The 15,321-nt window shown below is 37.0% G+C and overlaps 1 protein-coding gene across 1 annotated transcript in view; it reads left to right on the forward strand.

The window, feature by feature from the left end:
* Positions 1-8,116: 8,116 nt before the first annotated feature.
* The window catches only part of LOC138428350 (glutamate decarboxylase 1-like), a 31,285-nt gene continuing 24,080 nt past the window's right edge, over positions 8,117-15,321 (forward strand). Inside the window, exons 1-4 of the mRNA XM_069568999.1 lie at positions 8,117-8,201; positions 11,858-11,974; positions 12,419-12,661; positions 14,647-14,737. Coding sequence (XP_069425100.1) covers positions 8,117-8,201; positions 11,858-11,974; positions 12,419-12,661; positions 14,647-14,737 — 536 coding nt within the window. The remainder of the gene's footprint in view (positions 8,202-11,857; positions 11,975-12,418; positions 12,662-14,646; positions 14,738-15,321) is intronic.

A 15,321-nucleotide genomic window follows, 5' to 3' on the forward strand; every position in this document is an offset into this window, starting at 1 on the left:
ATTAGAACTGACTTTGAAGTATAAATTGGCTAGGTATGAAAAAAGGAAAGTATTCCAGGCAAAGGGAATAATCCAAAGACACACAGAGAAGTGTGTAAATGCTTAAACATAGTTCACATCTGTTCTGAATAGGGAAAGTCTTTCCCCCATGATTTTTCTCCAGAAAGAAATAACTAATCTTTATGTGGCCATTTAAGATTAAAGAAGTCTTTAAGATAATTCAGTTTTGAAGAATTAAGCATAGCAGAAAAGGGAAATTGTTGGGATGCTACATAATATTGAAAAAGTATATGTTGGATGATTGAATGACATTTGTAAACAAGCATCTTCAATTGTATTGGTTTATAGTAAATTACATCAAGTATGCAGCCAGGGGGCTTCCCTGGGGGCTCAGTGGTGAAGGATCTGCCTGCCAAAGCAGGAAGCCTGGGTTCGATCCCTGGGTCAGATCCCCTGGAGTAGGAAATGGATACCCACTCCAGTATTCTTGCCTGGGAAAGTCCATGGACATAGGAGCCTGGCAGGCTGCGGTCCATGGGGTTGTAGAGAGTCAGACACGACTGAGCATGCCCACATGCACACATCTCTAGAAGTTCTCATCAGCGGAGAAGGCCTTAGTCTTCTTGCTCCTGACAACTTCCCACAACTGGTCTCCCCTCAGACTTCCAACATATTCTTTTATCTTTAGCTGAAAATGGTATTTAAGGTGGTAGCTTGGGCCATTTTGGGAGTTACAAAGGTTTTCCTGGCTAAATCTTATGTATGCAGAAGGTAAACAAGTTATTAAACTTATTATTGTTTTGACAGGGAGGCCTGGCATGGTGCGGTTCATGGGGTCACAAAGAGTCGGACACCACTGAGTGACTGAACTGAACTGAACTGAACTGAATATGTCTTTATTACAGGCGAGTCTAGCCAAGAACCTAGAGTTTTCTGGAAAGAAAAACATGTTTTCCTCCCCTACAGACACATTATAGTCAATAAATGTCCTTTTAAGAAATCAATGAACTAACATAATACTCACTTTACTGTGGTTTTTAAGCGTTGAATAAAATTTAATTAATGTTACTTTGTTCTGAATTTTCCAAATCTCCTGTAAATGTGTTATCATACCTTCATAATTTAAAAAATGAAAAGAAAAAAGAAAGAAATATAATTACAGAGAATAAATTCAGTTAGGGAACTTTTGAAATCTTGCTGGCAACTTAGAAGAAAATGGGACAAAGATATGATTTAAATTGACTCCCCAAAATGGAACCTTGGTGTCACAGATGCCTCAATTCTATGTCTATATTTTGCATTTATTCCAAGACTTAAAAACATGCATTTTATATTTCTTCTTTCATGGTAAGATATGACGTGTTCTTAAATTCTTATTCAATAATAATATAAAATATAATGATGGTATTCTTGATGCTTTATTTCCTTGGTTAAAATTTAATTTTTGGTCCTCACACTAGGTGATTCGGACTAAGCTGATAGAATTTTCTGAGGTTGTTTAATTCACTTCATTAACACAAAATAGCCATCTACTAAGTTTTCAGTTTCGAACTACATCAATATAGACAAGGGTGAGAAAGACGCAATAGTAGTTACTTCAAGAAACTGATATAATGTAGTCAATGAAGCAGAACGTATAAAAGCAAATCATTACATTGCAAGATAATCAACACTCTAAGGTAAAATCCCAAAATACTGAGAAAACATTCTGTGTCAATAATGAGGAAACAGAAAACTATTTCATCTTATGCTGTTGAGAAAGAATAAGTAAGTCCTGTAAGAATAAGTAGGACTTTTCAAATAATAAAGGGAATTTGGGGAAGACATGCAAAATTGAGTTAACAGCAAAACAAATACATTTAATAATTAATTAACTCAAGTGACTGAAGTCCTCTCATCTTGTATATATAGTTCACACTGTAGACTAAGTGAATGACAGTTAATAGATAAGTAGAATTCCATCCTCATTCCTACTGCAGACTAGAAAGATGAGAGATAAATGTATTTTCCTCTGCTCTTTTCTGGTTAATCATGGCTATCTCGGACAGTTTTAAAGCTTTCTAATGTGTAAACAAGAATCAAGCTAATATCTCATTTTCAAATAGTGTTCAGTTATGCAAATCTCTGTCTTTCGTCTTTGCTTTTTATTAGTACAGTGGTATCCAGTGATTATAATGGCAGAGGATTTTTTAAAACTATTCTAATGTCGTTTATATAAGGAGAAAAATTTTTGTATCAAGCATCTTCTACAAAATGATGCATAGATAAATAATTCAGGGGATATTTATGAGTTTATTCATTTGTTTTATCCATAGAAGAAATAATGCGCAAATAAATATTTATGAGCCAATTTGTGTTACTGGTTTATTTCGTGATACCCAGATGTTATTTTTTTCCTCTTTGTATTCAGTAATGATCATTTGAGATTTAAATGCAAACACTAGGTGTAGTTGTCATACCTGTCCATCATTAAAAAATGAATAATACATCTTCATGAGGAAAAAAAAAAACTTACTGTCTCCTTTTCAATAAGACAATACCATTTGAAACCCTGCTGTGTATTTCAGAACAATTTTGTATCTACACTGAAGCTTACAAACACAGCACTTGATAACTTTTTGGTCTCAGGATCTCTTTACATATAGTCCTAAAAATTAGTGAAAACCTCAAAGAATTTGCTTTATGTGGGTTATATCTAATAATCTGGTTCTACTAGAAATATTCCAAATTAAATTAGTAAATTTAAAATATTTATCAGTTATTTAAAAGCAAAAATTGCAAATCTATTATATATATTGCACTTCACTAGTGGCTCAGATGGTAAAGAATCTGCATGCAATGCATTATATATTAACAGAAATAACATTTTTTTTTATAAAAAATAATTCTATTTCCCAAAACCAATCTAAAACTCATCGTAACAACTATTTGTAGCAAACTGGATACTATTAACACTTGGCTGTTTCCGGCTTCCGTGACTGGGGTCACCTGAGATTTGCCTTTGTTCCCTGAAGCTGCTGTCAGTCATTTAGCGCAGATGTCACAGATGTGGTTCAGGCCAGGTTACACTAAACTCTGTGAAATTCAGCTTGGAATTGTTTGTTGCTATTAGTCCGTATTCTAAAATCATGCTTCAAAATGTAGGCTTTGAGAAAATGCGGGAGCTTCTGAGAAAAGAAACATAAAGTGCATGTGTTAACAAATAGGAAGTAGCAACATGAAATGGCCGTTCATTCCCCCGGTGAGGGGCTGACCTGGCGGCTCAGATGGCAACGAGTCTGCCTGCAATGCAGGACACCCGGCCTTAATCGCTGGGTTGGGAAGGCACCCTGAAGAAGGGGGTAAGTCAGGAATTTGCAAAGCCAAGCATCAGTATTACTTTACATCTTCATATTTTATGCTGAAGTGAAAACACACACCAACTGAACGCAATATAAAATACTGGTAACACGATAGGCCGGATTTTAAAAATTCACTCGGTGGAAAGAAATGGGAAATGGTGTGCTGTGTTGTTTTAATAAAATGAAGAGATTAAAGTGGGAAGACCTGTGTTTTGGTCTGGGGTTGAATCTCTGTTCTGAAAGTTGTTAGTGATACTTTGTAGGGGGCAAACTCCTTAAGTTTTCTGGAAAATAGTTTCTATACTGTTGGTATTTTGTTAGAATTATATATCTGAATAATGGGAATGGCATTTGTTTTGCTTTGCTACAAAAAACAAAGCAAAACAAAAAAAGCTCTTTTTCTGCTTTACAGCAGAAAGCAAGCTGATAAAAGAAAGATGTCCTATAGTCTAGACACAAAAAGTACAAAGAAAAATATTGGTTCAAGTATATTGAATGATTATAATCTTTTCTCCTTACAGTGTGTAAACAGTAGGTTTGCAAGTGCGGATCGGAAAACTAAAGTGAAATGTAAGATGAAAGAATCACATAATTGTAAGGACCAGATTGTTCCAGAAAGCAAGAGCTGTTCTCTCCGTCCTTTGTATATTCAGAACATTGTGCTTCATGGTATTGTTAAAATCGTTTCTCAAAGACAAAAACAAATTCTCCCAGAAGAAATCAGTGACTAATGAGAACAAATGAAGTCAAACCTTACAAAGTAAACACACATCAATATGTCTCCTGGGTGTTATTTGTATCTTTCTATTCCACAGTCTTAATTATTTACTCTGTCTTCAAACGTATCTTTCTATTTGAACCCAGATAATCAGACATTATATGGAAAGAAAGGTTAATAAATATTTCCAGTGAAAGCAGTGACAATTCTTCTTTGGACTTTGTAGTATGACTAAGCATCATGTAGATATGAAAATAATTAAATGATTTTCTGAAGACAGAAAAAAATATTCTTAAATATTTTTTTTCTGTCTTCAAAGTTTATGCAGTGTAAGGGACAGAATACCAACACAGGCAATGTTAAAAAAAATAATAAAACATTAAATGGCAATGACCCACACGTTATTTTTTTAACAATATATTGAAATTACAAACATCCTTCTATCTTGGTCCAGATATCATTTTTTTTCCAACTCTACTCGTTAAAAACTATAAATGCGCACAAGGTATGTGATGATTTTGTGTTTCCCATTACTTATCTAAAGAAAGTTCTACACTAGTATCTGTGCATGGCATAGCCTGTTAATTTTCCCTAGTATCCCTCTTCTCTTCTTTGTTTTAGAAATGGAAAACCTTCCTTCCCCCGTTCTCCTCCTCCTTACCCTATGCACAAAGTGTCACCAAAGAAGAAGTTTGTTTAGAGGGTGACTGTGGTTTCTCACCTAGCCTCCCAGCAGTTCTGTATGACCAGGGCGGCTGTCTCTGACCGTGGAACTAAGATCCGGCCAAGGGGATGTACGTAAGTTCTAACTCACACTTTAAACAGTAGCCTAATTTCTTTCATCTTCTTCCCCCCCATTCCTTGGTCCAGAATTCAGGCACAAGGCTAATAAGCTAGCTTTGTGGATAAAAAGTAGGTAAAAGAAGCAATCTTGACTTGTGCTGCCAGTTCAGTGGTGAGTGGCCACGTGTGGCTTTTGAGTACTTGAAATGTAGCTGGTGTAGTTGAAGAGATAAATTTCAAATTTTACTTCCTTATAGTTAATTTAAATATAAAAACTCATACTCAATTTAGTTATTGGAAAGTTTTAAGTATCTTTGAAACAATTTATATATGTTCATTTATTTTTTAATTGAAAATTGCATGAAATCTAAATACAGACTAAGTATTTCAAATGAAATCTAACATCTTCATTGAGAAGCAGTTCATGCTTGAAATGATGAAACTTAAATATATTATTAAAGTTAACTCACCTGTTTTTAAAATTTTTGAATATGCTATTTTTCTGAGCATTTTTTTCTTTTACTTTTAAGTGCCATATAAAATGGATAGCACAGATGAAGGGAATGGCGGTGCCACAGGAAGACAAGAACTCAGGTCTTTGGATGAACTCATGGAGCAGAACTCTGAACACCTTCCATCCAGTTTAGATTTCTTCATAAAAGAGAAAATAAAATTATTGGTTTAAATCACTCTTATTTTTGTTTTTGTTAAGGCAGCCATACACTGTTTTAACTAATAAACTACTTCATAGATTTGTTGAGAGGGTTGAATGAATGAATGCCTCTGAAGGGCTTCGACTAGAGCCCGCCATATACTAAAGCCCGGAGCTTCCCAGATGGCTCAGTGGTAAAGAATCCGCCTACCAACGCAGGGGACGAAAGAAACGTGGGTTTGATCCCTGGGTTGGGATGATCCCCTGGAGTAGGAAAAGGCAACCCTCTCGAGTATTCTTGCCTGGAAAATTCCATAGACAGGGAAACCTGCTGGGATACTGTCCATGGGGTCCCAAAGAGTCGGACACAACTAAGCCCGCATGCAGAGTATACTAAAAGTTCGAAGCGTATAAGATTTACCACTCTTAATATATTTCCAAACTGAAAGAAATTTTCTCCCTCCATAAGCCTATAGCCCATTTTAGATATTTGTATTACATAGTGCCATCATCACTCAATTTCATGCCTTTAATTGGGATTCATTTTGAAGAATTTGTCGGAGAGCCTACACTGCTGCTTCTAGCATCTCCACTAGTCTCACAGACGATTAAAAAAAACAAACTCTTGCTCTAAGTTTTACCAAGAGACTGACTATTTTCAACCACAATCCCTTCACAATTGTTTCTACAACCATAAGGAAACCACGATCACGTCATCCCACGGCCCAGATCCTGTGTGGTTTTGTCCGCTAAATGCCAAACACATTTATGGGTCTTCCCACTTCCCCTGTTGATAACTTCTCCCCGTTGGTTTCCTGGGATGTCACATACACTTATTTTCCCTTATTTCCTCAATTAGCACCTCAAGATACTGTGCATTTTAAAAATTTTCTTGGATGTGATTTTCCTGTCTCATCACCTCGTTAAATGTCACTCAGTTCATATTTCAGCTCACACACACCCTCTTCAGAGAGCTGCAGATGGCCTTTCAGACTGTTAGTCATCTGTTAATTCTCTCAGAGCAACTTGGTGGCACATTCATCGAGCGCCCCATCCCAGGTCACTACTATAATTGATTATAATTTTATTATAAATGTGGCATTTTTCATGTCATTAAAATATGTAGAGTTTTGTCCTGTCTGTTACTCTCTTTTCTGCTTAATTGTAACTTCCTTGAGGGTGGATTTGATTGTACTTTTTGTACCTCCCCTCCAACACCAAGATAGAACTTCTAATAAATGCCTTAAACTGCCAAAGGAGCTGTACAAAAATTGAAAACACGTTGCTCTGATAATTCAGAGGGAAATAAAGATCACTTCAGCTCAGTGGTGGAAATATGCAAATATTTATGGAGTTACTAAGCTATGACAAGAGGAAGGATTAAGAGAGTGGACTCTACAATGAGAATGATCAAGTTCAAATCCTGGGTTTGCCACTTACTAGCTGTGTGATTTCTGGAAAATAGCTTGACTTCCCTGTGCTTTAGGTACTTCATCTGTAAAATGAGGGAAGTAAATAGCATTTTACAAGGTTGCAGGGAGAATTAAATGGATTAATGTGAATCTCTCTTACAAGAGTGCTTGGCACATAAGTACTCAGTAAACGTGTGATTCACGGGCTTCAAATTAGGAGAAAGAAAGAGAGAAGTCATTTAAAATATATGAAGTTGCTCTATACAAAGCACAAGGAGATAAGAAGAGGTGAAGTTAATGGGAGAGAGTGAGGGAACTATTTTTGAGATGCAAAAGGTTTCTGTAGCTGAGTGGTAGGAGGTAAGGCAAGAAAAGTGTCAACTTAAGGAGTTTATAGTAGATATCATCATTAGACGTTTTTGGTCCAGGCAATGGCATTATCAGAATCATCTTTTGATTGTTTTTTTTTCTGTCTGTCAAGACTGTCAGGAAAAAGAATTCATAGTTTGCTATAAACACTTCAAAAGCATCATCTCTTTTTATATTGAAAGCTCATGAGTAGGTATTACTATGGTGCCCACTTTATTGATGGGAGGGCTGAAGTAAAGAAAGATGTGAAACAGAACACAACAGTAATAATATCTAAATCCCTGAGGTTCTATGAGGAGTCAATATATGAACTATATTTAGCACTGTATTAAATACAGTAAGTGTCCAATAGGAAAGAAGCTATAGGTTTAACCTTGAGTGACTGTTTTTTTAAGAGTATTATCCCCATTTCCTCTGGAAGTCCTATCTAATATAGTGTAATATAATACAAGAAATCTTCGACATGCCTTGTAGATAAAAATTATTGAGTTTTCATTTCAATTTATATATGTTTTACAAATGCATAAAATTAGAATCAAGTGAAAAAGACAGCAACATTAATTTCCCCTTGGGTTGGGGAGGGTCAGCTGTGTGTTTAGACATAAAGGTTTCATTGTGAGGACGTGAAGGGGAAGAAATAGAGCGACAGAGAGTACTCTGTGGGGAGACCCGTTTGCTCAGAACCGGGATTGTCCGAGTCCTTCAGAGCACAGAGTGCCCGCGGTCGGTGTGTGGGGAAGGGGCTGGTGAGGAGGAGGAGGAAGCTAGGGGACTTTGTGGGATGAACTGTGCATGGGAGGGGTTCTCACAGTGCAAGCAGGGCAGGGACAGAACCGGGTTTATGAACAGAAATGAGCGGGGGTCCAGGAGTCAAAGGCAGAGCCGACAGTCGAATGAAGATAATGAGATCATCTTCCCTAGTGGATGTAGAGACACGAGCGGTGAAGAACCCGCCTGCCAGTGCCGGAGACCTGGGTTCGATCCCTGGCCCGGAAGACCCCCTGGAGGAGGAAATGGCAACCCACTCCATCTTCTTGCCTGGGGGGTGCCACGGACAGAGGAGCCGGGTGGGCTCCATCCATGGGGTCGCACAGAGCTGGACGCGACGGAAGCGGCTTAGCACGGCCGGGTGGATGTGGCGGAGAAGGTTTGCTGACCATCGAAGGAAACGGAAGAGCGGCTACGGACTCGGGACGCCGGGGAGCTTCTGTTTTCCATTCTCCCGCTTCTATGTCACTTCCCAGTCATCAGTCAGTTCTCCTGCAAGCAATGAAAGGAGCAAGAAACACGCAGAGAAAATGGTTTTCAAATCATCCAATGTGTTTTTTGTTTATTTGTTAGAGGCTCTAGTAAACTCCTTGATGAGGAAAAGATTGTAATAATGGGTCCAGATTAGGTTGGAATTTGTCAATGGCTTTTGACAACCCTCATTTTTCCCCCCTATCATTATCAGAGTGAATTAGACATCACTGAATCTTTTTATCCTGGAGAAGGAAATGGCAACCCACTCCGGTACTCTTGCCTGGAGAATCCCGTGGAGGGAGGAGCCTGGTAGGCTACAGTCCACGAAACGCAGAGGAGAGAAGCTAACGTATTTCCAGGCCCCTTTGTTTTGTGAGCCACCCATCTTTTCATGTTCTTTCATTAGCATGCTCAAAAGATGCTTAATTTTAAAAAATAGCAGTGTTGACCAGCACGTTATTTAATAGTTGTAAATTCCAAGGGACTAGTTGACAAACTCTTGAGAAAAGGTTCACCTGGAAATGGGGCTCAGAAATGACAATCATTATGTATTTTTGGATTATTTTAGAATTTTCAATCCAAAAGTAGAAAATAATTCCTGTGTTACAAACATTTGAATTATACTATTAATATGCCCATGCATTATTTTTGTTTGTACCCTAGAATATTAATATACCTAACATTCTTTTCCCAGTATATCATACTTTTAAAAAGCAAGTGATGTTTAAACACGATACATATAATTATGACTTCCCTGGTAACTCAAATAGTAAAGAATTCACCTGCAAAGCAGACCCAGGTTTGATCCCTTGGTTGAGAAGATTTCCTGGAGAAGAAAATGGCAACCCACTCGAGTATTCTTGCCTGGAGCATCCCATGAACAGAGGAGCCTGGCGAGCTACAGTTCATGGGGTTGCAAAGAGTTGGACATGACTGAGCGGCTAACCCTTACATACAATTCTCTCTCAGTAAATTCTCTAAACAAACAGGAGCATTGTATTGCGGCCTGTTTTTACAAGTAATGGAATTGCTCCAAATTTCTATGCCATCAAAAAAGGAAAAAGAAAAAAGGACCTTGAAAGGGTCCCTTATAAATTATAGCAGTTACTCTTCTTTAATAGTCAAGTTCTTTTCATTACATCAAAGTGTGCTCTGGGTGCAGGAATTCTCTTAAAGTAGATATTATTTTTTCATGGACCTTGAGGAGTGTGGATATAGCCTGGCAAGTAAGTTGAAATTTTGTGAGAAAAAGTGAAAATTACAAGTTCAGACTCTCAAGTCTTGTTTATTTTCTATGATTATTAGTTATTAACATATTTTGACAGAACATATTAGCAATCTTCATCTTATACATTTAAAGCAAGCATTTTGTTATTAAATATTAATTTAATTTCAGGTTGTAGAGCCAATGCATAGTTGAACTATTAATGGAGTATCATTCTTATTCTGCTATATCAAATCTTTTAGTTGCTACATAACTTTTTAATAAATGTTCTGTAATACTCTTTCATGTATAGAATTTTTTTATTTCACTTTTCTTGTGATTTTTGTTTCCATTATTTATAAGAAGTGATGCATTTAAAGCTTTAGTACTTTAAAATTTATTTATTATCAATTATTACTCACTGTCTATAGCACTGAAACTTGGAAAAAGCAATTTTCCTCTAGAAAAAAAATTGTACAAAATATTAATTTATATCTACTGGATCACCATGTAATATGACAATCTGTTTTTAAGTACACTGAATTCTCTGCAAAATTATCTCACATTTCTGTAATTTATGTTGTCTTCTCTTATGTGCAATTTTCTCATGTATTAGGATTTTACTTACAGAGAAAGCTATACTGAAACACTTTTTGTCTATTATACATAAACATTTAAAATGCTTGTGTTTTACAAACTGATAAATGTATCAGTGCTTAAAAGTTAAACCAAATTAATCTTGCTGCAGTCTTAACAAATGCAATCTGGATTATATAGGGGAATAGCTTATTTTATTTCAAGAAAAATCCAGTAGAACTTGAAACAATACTACTAAGCTTACAGAATAGAAGCTACAAAATTTAGCCATACGTCATTTTCTGACTTGCTGTTGTTTTTTAGTCGCTGACTTGTGTCTGACTCTTTTGTGACCCCGTGGACCGTAGCCCACCAGGCTCCTCTGTCCATGGGATTTCCCAGGCAGGAATACTGGAGTGGGTTCCCATTTCTTTCCCCAGGGCATTTTCTGATTACTTCGTGTTTTTTCTATATAGCTATTGGCAAACAATCGATTTTATAAATTACAGTTTGCACTTTCTTTATTCTCCTGCGTTGTTCAGGACGTGAAATGATATTAACAATGAAATAGCTGGCTTGATGGGATATTTGGTTTAACAATTTAATTGAAGAAGACCATAAGACTTATTATTTTCAAATATTAATTTTTAAAGAGGATAATGTATTGATCTTTGGATTTAAACACTTGTCTATAAATTCCAGTCCAACCATATACAAAGCTATTTTTGTTAATAATAGTATCCATATCATAAGCCTGTATTATGAGGATTGAATAGAATGTCACAGGTGAAGTACTTAGAACAGTGCCTGGGCCATAAAAAGTGCTCAACAAGAGTTGGTTTATTACTATTATTTAACTTCTTTAAATCTGTTTATCGACATACTGGGGAAATGTACCTATATTGGATGGTTACTATATGTTACCTATATTGGAGGATCAAATTGTGTGCACAGCACTTAGGACTCTTAATATGTAGTAGATATGGTTATATGTACTTAAATGTCAATACCCATGCAAGGATCTTATCCCATAGCAGGCATTGTTATTTATAGTTAAAGGTAACAGGTCTTCCCTAGTGGTTCAGACAGTCAAGAATCAAGTTGCCATGTAGGAAAGCAGGGTTCAGTCCCTGGGTTGGGAAGATCCCCCGGAGAAGGGAATGGCAATCCACTCCAGGATTCTTGCCTGGAGAATTCCTAGTGGACTCCAGTCCATGGGGTCGCAAAGAGTCAGACATGACTGAGTGACTAACACTTTGACTTTACTTTCATGAATGGTCTTTATTATTACATTATCAATCCTCTATGCTAAGCTGACATGAAGCTAGCGTGTAACAGTTGTATCATTGCTCTTTGTGTGGTGATAAAAGAACCTTGCATAATTTCAGTAGAACTCATGCTTCTCTCCAGTTTATCCCGCTCCACCAGAGATCACATGTAAATAAAAATTTCAAATGTTATGAGTTTTTTCAAAGCATCCATTTGATTACAGATTTGATTACAGTAATACATCTTATTAGCATGTTTTAATAATTATAAATATTTTCTTTCTCAACTTAGATAAAAAACAGATGAGAAAAAAATCCATTCATGCTTGTCAATCAACTGACAAAGACGTGATAAAAGAAGCTCATGCTGAGAATCTAATGACTAATTTATCAAATGCTTATGCTTCAGGTATGGATGCTGTTAACAAATGTTGTTTCATTTTTTTAGTAAAAAATCAAAAAATTTTATAAACTTCTGTTAAATACATATTATTGAAGCAATTTTGATTTTCTTAAGATCTATAGACTAACTTTTATAAGTATACTTTAACTGACTTTTAAAAGTACAACTTACCAGCTCATTTTTGATGACAGTCAAATAAGGACCACCTGGTAGAGCTTAAAGGGCCAATTACTTTCATGGCGTTTATTTAAATTGGCTTGCTTTTTAGTGAAAATTGTTATTCAGTGGGACTTCAAATGAAGATTATTTGTAGGATTGGGACAGATGTTGCTTTATTTACTATTTGGCATGGCCTTCAAATGTCTTTAATTTTCTATGATTAAAATTCTGATAGTGAGTTTCTTTGACTCTTTAGATACTGACCTTGTTGTTCATTTCTTTTTTCTCTAGATTTGTTGCCATCCAAGGAGGGCGAAGATTTAACAAAGTGTTTTCTGCTGCGAGTGGTAAATATTCTTCTGCACTACATTGAGAAAACTTTTGATGTTAAGAGTAAAATATTGGACTTTCATCATCCTCATCAGCTTCTTGAAGGTTTGGATGGGTTTGACTTAGAACTGTCTGACCATCCTGAATCTCTGGAGCAGTTGCTTGTTGATTGCACAGACACCTTAAAATATGGTGTAAAAACAGGTAATTTTCAAGTTTGTTTGCCCAAACTGGAGACTGAATGAGTAGCCTTAAGTTTGAAAAATACCCTAATTTCATTCATTTTTATTTAAAATATTTGTCTAGTTTATTTTAAATTGGTATTTTCATATATGAATTGTTTATTAATGAACAGAGAAAGTAAATCAAATGATTTTGGTTTGGAGGGATATATCCCAATGGCAAATAACATACAGTTTTTATTTACCTTTTTCATTTTTTTGCTTTATTTGATCATATTCATTACTGGATGCTTGATTTATTATCTCTGTACTTCAATAAAACATAGAATGCTAAAATTAGATATATATGTAATTTATATATACAGCCTATATTTTGGAAAGTGTTTTCTGATTAAAATAACATTATTGTAACTGAACGTAATCTCTTAAAACAATGGTATTTCCAGGAGCAAGTGATATCTGAACAAAACTGTAGAGGCAAAACAGATTCACAAAGAGCTTCATATCACACATGTTACCTTTTAGATAGAGTGTAAAGCCGGTGTACAGAACAATCCATTGTGGGCCTAAGGAGGAGAAGCTTAATTTAACCTGAGTTGAATATGGAGTGTTCAATTTGACAAGCAATGTTGTCCTTCATAAAAAAATTTGAAAAATCATTATAAGAGGAACCTGGTATTTTTATAGTTGCAATTCTTTATCTTTTTTTGCTGCCTGTATTTTTAAAGAATTCTTTTCCATTTTGGTTTCTTACAGGATGTTGACTGTCCCGTGCCCTACACTAGGACCTTGCTCTTTATCCATCCTACATGTGACAGTTTCCATCTGCTAACCCCGAACTCCCAAACCAGTTTGCCCTCCACCCCCTCCTCCTTGGCAATCACAAGTCTGTTGTCTGTGTTTGTGCTTCTGCTTCTGTTTTGTAGATAAGCTTATTTGTGTCGTATTTTGGATTCCACGTATCTGTTGCTCAGCCGCTAAGTTGTGTCTGACTGCGACCCCATGGGCTGCAGCACGCCAGGCTCCTCTGCCCTCTACTGTCTTCTGGAGTTTGCTCAAGTCCATGTTCACTGAGTTGGTGATGCTGTCTAACTATCAGCCTCTGCCGCCCCCTTCTCCTTCTGCCCTCAATGTTTGCCAGCATCACAGTCTTTTCCAACGTGTTGGCTCTTTGCCATCAGGTAGCCAAAATAATGGGGCTCGGCTTCAGCATCAGTTCTTCCAGAGAATAATCAGGGTTGATTTCCTTTCAGATTGGCTGGTTTGATCTTGCAGTCCAAGGGCCTCTCCGAGCCTTCTCCGGCACCACAGTTGGAAGCGTCAGTTCTTTGGCGCTCAGTCTTCTTTATGGCCCAGCTCTCACATGGTGTTTCTCACTTAGTATGATAATCTCTAGGGACCTGATATTTCATCCAAAAAACGTATAAGCAGCTTTGGAAGGAAGATTATTTCATCTCCCAGGTGATCTTTCCCCCGTTCACTGAGGTAGCTTCCCACACCCCACCCTCGGTCTTTCTACTTCAGCTGGGTTCCTCACTCTGGTATTTGAGCCCCTTCTCGTTTTGGTGCCTTCTTACAGCTGCTCCTCCTCCTCCACTGTTTGGAAATAGACTTAAGACCTTCTCTGAAAGATCACTTCCTCCAAAAGCCTTCTCTGGAGACTGCCTCTCCTACTCCTGACCCCTTAGAAATGGTCTTATAACATGCTGATCCTTTGCTTCATAATTTTTGCTTTTTACTGTACTTAAATACATTTTTGTCATTATTTGATTATGTCTCCTCCTTTCAATAGTAAGTGAGACCCCAGCTATGTCCACCCTGTATGGCTGCTGGGCCCTAAAACCCAGAACACTCCCAGCATAGGATAATCGCTCAGGAATGTTCACTGAATGAAATCGTGTACTTGATCCATAACACCTGTTCGCTGACAAACTGCTATAAAATTTAACCACATTTCAGCCCTGTGTCTACACTTTGACCCATGTGCAATTTTGTCTCTTTTCCCAGGACATCCTCGCTATTTTAACCAGCTCTCCAGTGGGCTAGATGTGATTGGACTTGCAGGGGAATGGTTGACAGCTACTGCAAATACCAACATGTGAGTGTCCTTCTGGGTCTAAGGAACGTGAGCCTGTGAGACACGTGAGCAAGAGTGAAGGTGTCAGTTGTTGAAGTTCCGTGTTGCTGGACAGGATGTTTGCTCTATCAGGAACAACTAGGTGATACCAGAAAGAAATGCAAAGAAAATGGTCCTGTTCCCAGGTGGACATTTTAACTGGTCCTCTGGACTTTCTCTCTTCTCTAGAAACTCTTAGGGTCCGAATTTCCTGGTAAATAGTAAAGTTCAGTTGATTAGCCTGAGTCATTAGTGTGCAGACTGGGAGTCCAGCTCCAGGACTGAAATCACTGCAATACTACCCAAAACAGCCCAGAGCATACAGTCCAAAAATGACGCACACCACTGTATGGAAAGTTTCCTGAATATTAATTGGAACTTCAATCTGCTCAAAGGTGAAGAAAGTAAACTATTAAAGTGAAATCGAACTCCAATGTGACTCCTTAAAAATTTTGACCTTTGTCACAACAAAACTTTCAGTTATATGAAAATGAGATATACCGCTTGTACTGTTTAGAAGTAAAATTAATTTCAGGGCAATATATTTCAAGTTTAAAGGAATAGGG

This window comes from Ovis canadensis, chromosome 23, assembly GCF_042477335.2.
Source record: "Ovis canadensis isolate MfBH-ARS-UI-01 breed Bighorn chromosome 23, ARS-UI_OviCan_v2, whole genome shotgun sequence".
NCBI lineage: Eukaryota > Metazoa > Chordata > Mammalia > Artiodactyla > Bovidae > Ovis > Ovis canadensis.